Source organism: Cucurbita moschata, unplaced genomic scaffold, assembly GCF_002738365.1.
Source record: "Cucurbita moschata cultivar Rifu unplaced genomic scaffold, Cmos_1.0 Cmo_Scf00030, whole genome shotgun sequence".
Classification (NCBI taxonomy): domain Eukaryota; kingdom Viridiplantae; phylum Streptophyta; class Magnoliopsida; order Cucurbitales; family Cucurbitaceae; genus Cucurbita; species Cucurbita moschata.
The window spans coordinates 2546131-2552603 of NW_019268546.1; the positions used below are offsets into that span (position 1 = coordinate 2546131).

The 6473-nt window shown below is 34.9% G+C and overlaps 1 protein-coding gene across 1 annotated transcript; it reads right to left on the reverse strand.

Annotated features, from left to right (window-relative positions):
• Window positions 1–963: 963 nt before the first annotated feature.
• On the reverse strand, window positions 964–5700 carry LOC111464163 (ras-related protein Rab7). Its single transcript, XM_023108244.1, has 7 exons — window positions 5520–5700; window positions 5271–5297; window positions 5062–5161; window positions 3170–3316; window positions 3004–3084; window positions 2721–2866; window positions 964–1205 (listed from the first exon to the last, which is right to left on the reverse strand). The coding sequence occupies exons 1-7, from the start codon at window positions 5570–5572 to the stop codon at window positions 1139–1141; spliced, it is 621 nt and encodes a 206-aa protein (XP_022964012.1). The 5' UTR covers window positions 5573–5700; the 3' UTR covers window positions 964–1138.
• Window positions 5701–6473: the final 773 nt, after the last annotated feature.

Consider the following 6473-nt stretch of genomic DNA (forward strand, 5'->3'; position numbering starts at 1 on the left):
TTTTTTTTTTTTTTTTTTTTTTTTTTTTTTTTTTTTTTTTTTTTTTTTTTTTTTTTGGTTAAAAATTGGATAAGATAGACAGAAAAAATGTAGGTTTAAATCGAAACTCTCCCCCTTCCAATTAAAAAAATGAAGATTTTTTTTAAAAAAAAAAAAGTAAATAATTGAAGTAACATCCAAACACACCATTTTAAATTTATTTTTTGAAAAAATATGGACCAATAGATAAAAATATCTTCCTAGAATCTCTACTTAGATTTTGATCCATGAGCAAGACTAATAATATTCAATAGAGGGTGAGTCAAGTTAATAATATTAATTTGACTATTATCAACTATTTCTCTTGAATCCAGTTAAAAATATTATTCTATTCGATCTTAGTTTAAACGAAATCTACCTCAAATCTCTTCCAAAGAGTTCATTTTATTCACGTTTGTTCGATACAGAGGACTAAAAGAACGAATGATTCGATCCTTTGCAAAATATGACCAATCAGCTTTATTGATACACTTTTTGGCGACTCTATCTTCTTTGAAGAAGTAAAGTTTGAAACCCTGAGTGAAGTAGATAGATAAATCCCATCTCATTGTACAGATTGGTGGTTTGAGTACTTAGTGTCAATGACCAACTGGAGAAGAAATAAGATTATGGCAGTAAGGATAAGGACAATTGGACCGACAAACCATGAGACACCCCACAAATTGGACTGTTTGTTCACCCAGAATGGAACAAAACCTCGGAGACCAGGCCCATTACAGCCACCTGCAGCTCTCCTGTTTGGTCACAAGATTGAATCTAGTTCAAGATGCAAGCTTGCATCAAGCCAGGGCTCTTGGTGCTCTAATTCTTGAAGCATCAAAGATTCAAGCTTGGGGGAGTTGTTCAAGGTTGTGTTTTTTCTTTTAGTTTGTTCCTTCTGTACATTGTTTTCAAGTATTTCATTTTATTTGAGACCGACCCAAATGATTTAAGCAAAATATATAAACATCAAAGAATATAGATACAACACAGAATAGAAGTAGAACTTTACCAGCATCACTAGACTACTACGTGTTAATACAATTGGACCATATGGTTCAAGGAACATAAAACAGATGAAATACAGTGAAGTAGACAGAACTCGTTCGTAGTTAAACACTTAGCATTCACATCCTGTTGATCTTTGCTGCCGTCCACCCGCAACATCGATGGTGTCGGGAAGGTATCTGCCATGGCCCCAAGAAGGAATACAAGAATTAATGACAAGCAAGGGAAAAAAAAACTCCAACTAATAAGGGATTCAACAGAGTAGAGGAAGAACAAAACAACCACGTTAGAAGAAGGTAAGAAATTCTAGATGGCGGGTGTTCAGTTTTTGTGTATCCTCGTGATGTGCAAACACAAAAGATTCATTTGAAGAAATCACCAATAAGACCTTCAATACAATTGGAAAGAGAGACTTTTGAGGCATTTGAATGTATGATTGTCATGGATTGTGACTAGAACACGTCTTGGGTTCCAAAACTCTGAGGATACAGCTATTGCCCATACCTCAGCAAGAGAGTGAAAGATCTGTTGAAACTCAAGATGGATAGGGACATGGCTAAGGGACAATTGTGACACCCCACGTTGGTTGGAAAGGAGAACGAAACATTCCTTATAAGGAAGAACATATGTCTTGGGTTCCAAAACTCCGAGGATACAACTACTGCCCATTCCTCAGCAAGAGAGTGAAAGATCTATTGAAACTCAAGATGGATAGGGACATGGCTAAGGGGCAACTATGACACCCCACATTGGTTGGAGAGGAGAACAAAGCATTTCTTATAAGGGTGTGGAAACCTTATAAGGAAGAACACATATCTTGGGTTCCAAAGCTCCGAGGATACAGTTATTGCCCATACCTTAGCAAGAGAGTGAAAGATCTATTGAAACTCAAGACGGATAGGGACATGGCTAAAGGGCAACTGTGACACCCTATATTGGTTGGAAAGGAGAACGAATCATACCTTATAAGGGTGTGGAAACCTATTCCTAGCCGACGCATTTTAAAACCTTGAGGGGAAGCACGAAAGGGAAAGCCCAAAGAGAACAATATCTGCTAGAGGTGGGCTTGGGCGGTGGAAAATGGTATCAGAGCCAGTTACTGGGCGGTGTGCTAGCGAGAACACTAGACCCCCAAGGGAATGGATTGTGAGACCCCACATTGGTTGGAGAGGGGAACAAAATATTCCTTATAAGAGTGTGGAAATTTCTCCCTCGCATACGCGTTTTAAAACCTTGAGGGAAAACTCGAAAAGGAAAGACCTAAAAGGACAATATCTACTAGTGATGGGCTTGGATTGTTACACCAACCCTACTTATGAAATCCATTAAAAAACTGGTACTTTTTTTTTTATCACTATAAATCCATCGAACGTAATCAAAGTTTACATTGCAAACAAAAAGAAAACTGGAATCCTAACAAGAAAATGGAAGTATATCCCTTGCCCTTTTAGCTGGCTTTTAGCAGATATAACTATAACGTAATGTACACCCAAATGTCAACAGGAGTTCCCCCTCTTTTGGCTTTGTTCCTCAATTTATTTTCATCAAGACATGCTATATTCATGCTGTTTTTCAATCTACTTGAACAAGATTCCATAAAGATAGAATGTAGCTAAATGTGTAATCAATAAAAAGATGTCATCAGGGGGTAAATGAAGTGACACTTGAAGTTCAATTGAGTGGAATATACTTACACTTCTTCTTCCGGTTCATTCTTGAGGGCATTTTTGGCTATACACTGAAATGCAGCATCCACATTGAATCCTTCTTTTGCAGATGTCTCAAAGTAGGGTATGTTTCCTTTTGAAGCACACCATGCCCTTGCTTTCTTCTCTGAAACCTACAATGCCAATAAAAGATCCTTATGTCCATGCAATTTACTAGATGAGTATCTATCCTAAAGCAGAGAAGAACTATCCTCACTCTGGACTAGTAATTCAGATAGTCATGATACAAGCAAGATCAGGCAAAACTCACCACTCTACTGTTCCCACCATCAACATCGACCTTGTTCCCCAGTACGACAAAAGGAAAGTTTTCAGGATCAGATGGACTGGCCTAAACATAAAGAACAAAAAGCCTCCAGTAAGAATCAATCTATGTTGTCATAGGCTCATAACTATCAACGTTGGATCGAAACAACCTGAATCAGAAACTCTTCTCGCCAGTTGTTAAGATTATCAAACGATTTCATAACATTCACATCATAAACTAGAACGCAGCAATCAGCACCACGGTAAAAGGCCACACCAAGACTCTGAAACCGTTCTTGCCCAGCTGTATCCCAGATCTGCAATTTTACACCACATATGTAAATTGTCCATCTCAAGACATTACAAAGGAAGCCAAACACCACCTTGTCAACAAACTAAAAATGTAATAATAAAAAAGTTAAAATTAAAACAAGAATAAACCATTGGAGTTTTCTTATATAGGTTAAATTACAAGTGTAGAGCATGAACCTTCAAAATTGTATCTAATAGGTCATTAAAATATTAAAAGAAAAAGCCTAATAAGTCACTAAATTCTATATTATGTGTCTAATAGATACTTGGTTAAAGTGTCTAATAGATCTTTTTTTTAGGGTAAGAAACAACTTATCAAGTAGGTCTCTAAACTTTCAATTTGTGTCTAATCCGACCTTCATTATCTAAAATTCACAAACCTATTTGATAAGAATTGAGACATAATCATGCAATATAAACTTTAAGGAAGATGTGAGAAAATATTGTTCAAATTATAAAATATGTTTCAATTCATGCCACATTGGAGAAGAATCAAGCTTCATTGTCATAAAGTTTGGGTGGATCATTATGATGTTTCATTAATGCATTTTAGGACTTTTAACTTACTTTAGGTTACATTTATATAATGGTTAATTACGACCATAAAATATGAATGTTACAACTCTTGAAATGCCTAATGGAATGTCAAAGGTTTCTTTTTTAGGCTATATAAAGCCATGTATGTTGTATTTGTAAAAGAGACTTGGAAAATGTTATAAAAAGAGCATTTGTACTTTCCTTTAACGAATGCCTAAGTTTCTTTGCAATTCTATGTAGTTTAGATTGCATGTTTAGAATCATTCAAGTTTGATATGATCGATCTTGCTTGTGGAGGGATTTAAATCTCAAACAAGTGTTTTTGCCTTGAGATATTTGATCAACAAGGTAATCCGAATTTAACTTTCCGTTGAAGTGATTCCTTTATCATTAGGACTAAGTTTCTTTGCAATTCTATATTGTTTAGGTTGCATGTTTAAAATCATTCAAGTTTGACATGATCAATGTTGCTTGTGGAGTGATTCAAATTTCAAACAAGTGTTCTTGCCCTGAGATATTTGATCAACAGGGTAATCCAAATCTTAGTTCCCTAGTGATTCCTTATCATTTGGTGTCAGAGCCTTATCACTATTCGACACCAAAATAGAAAGTTTAAGATCCTTTTAGACACAAAATTCAATTTTATGCATAATAAATCTATTTGGGGATTTAATAGATACAAAATTAAAAGTTCAAATCCTTATTAAACACCTTTGAAGTTCATTAACCTATTAGACTTAAAATTGAATGTTTGAAAGTTTAAACACCTATAAGATATTTTTAAAAGCTCAAGATCTTACGAGACATAAGTTTAGGAACAAAATTACTGTTAACTCTCTCTCTATACATAACTATTCCAAACCACAACCAAGGGAAGGAAGGGGAGCAACTATATCTCAAACATATCCAAGTCAGAGAAGAACGACAAGGGGATTTTTACCACAGAGTAAAGGCACGATTACCAATTGCCATTGTTTTGCATAACTCGGTTCCAATTGATTTTCATTTCAGATATTATGAGTGATGCTAAAAAGTTTCATAAAATGGGATTTCTAAAGATCCCCATTGACCATTTCTAGCATGAACTCCTAATGCTTATTAACCAAAGCAGTCGTTGCATCCCACTAACTATTGAACACATTCCACATAACAACAAAGATAAAATAGAATATCCAACAGATGAAAACAGTACAACTAAGATAGCCATACTTACTTGCAACGTGAATAGCCTGTCATCAAGCTGAACTTCCTTTGTGAGAAAATCTGCTCCAATAGTCGCCTTGTACTGATTGCTAAACTTACGATTCACATACCTGGACAAACAAATGGAAGTAGCAGAGCCAAAAGGTAATTAAACGACCTAATAAACAAAAAGACTTCGAAAACAAAACTTGTAAGTTTGGGATTGAATGAAAGCCATACTGATTCATCAGCGATGTCTTCCCCACGCTGCCAAAGATAGAAGAAACTTAATTAGTAAAAAGAAAAAAGAAAACCTATCACATCCAATAAAGGAAGAATTAGAACAGAAAAAACAAAGAAAAAGAACTTGGAATCGGTCCAGTTCTTATCAGTTTCAAAATTCCCCACCATACTTCCTTCGACTCTCTCGAATCCAAGAAATCCAAAGAATTAGGAGCGACAAACAAGAAAAGCAAATAGAAAGCTCACCCACTGTCCCCAAGGATAATGACTTTCAAAAGTATGCGCCTACGAGAAGCCATGGATCAAAAACCTCCGAATTGGGGAAACTTTTTTCAGGGAACTTTTCAGAGATGAAGGAACGGAAATTTGGTTTTGAGACGAATTATTATTGGTGTTGTAGAGAGGGAAAAGGCCGACCGGGAAATGGAAATTGACACCAAACAGTGGGAGGACAGCAAAGGGCGGTTGAGTTTCTATATTCCAAAAATACCCTCCCTATCTTTGGCTTTTTACGTTGAATGCCATTTGTTCCCATTTTTTGAGATTTGCCTCCCATAGAATATTCCCTTCCAAATTGTTCTAAAATTCACTTAGATTCGGTTGGCGGGAAAATACTCTTTTCATTTGGTCCATTTTAACCTAACCATTCATTACCATTACTAAATCACTCAAATTAGTCCAAACCATTCGAAATCTATATGTGTCAAATCAACCACCCTCGAAAACAATTTAGAGGGCAGTTGGGACACTCGGTCGAAATTAGGGGCTTTGAAACTCTTATATTTCTTGCCTAGAATCAGACACCGATATTTTTTTTTTTTTTTAACCATTGGGTTGGATAGTCGTATTTAGGATCTAAGGTCAAGTTAGTTGTAATATGATAATTGTTATTAAATTGTATATGCATATTTTCTCAAATTTTTATGTGAAACAATTCCTTAAGTAATATTAAAGTTGGACTTATCTATATTCTTCACTTCATTTATGGCTATACCCTTCAACTCTAACAAATATGTCAATAACTTTTATTTTATTTTATGTTTAATAATTTTATAAATTTAGACCAAAATTGTAATTTAACGGTTAAACCCACTTTTTTTTTTTTTTTTTTTTATGGAATTGAAAAAAAATGATCGGATAAGAAATAATAAATATTCTTCTAAGGTAAATTACAAAAAAAAAAAAAAAAAAAAAAAAAAA

What these genes read in the sequence shown, in the direction of transcription:
- LOC111464163 (XM_023108244.1), bottom strand. Translation starts at nt 5,572, where the DNA reads ATGGCTTCTCGTAGGCGCATACTTTTGAAAGTCATTATCCTTGGGGAC. An exon ending in ATTATCCTTGGGGACAGTGG is followed by an intron (nt 5,298 to 5,519) that starts GTGAGCTTTCTA and finishes TATCTTTGGCAG; the next exon opens with CGTGGGGAAGACATCGCTGA. An exon ending in ATGGTGGGAACAGTAGAGTG is followed by an intron (nt 2,867 to 3,003) that starts GTGAGTTTTGCC and finishes TTGGCATTGTAG; the next exon opens with GTTTCAGAGAAGAAAGCAAG.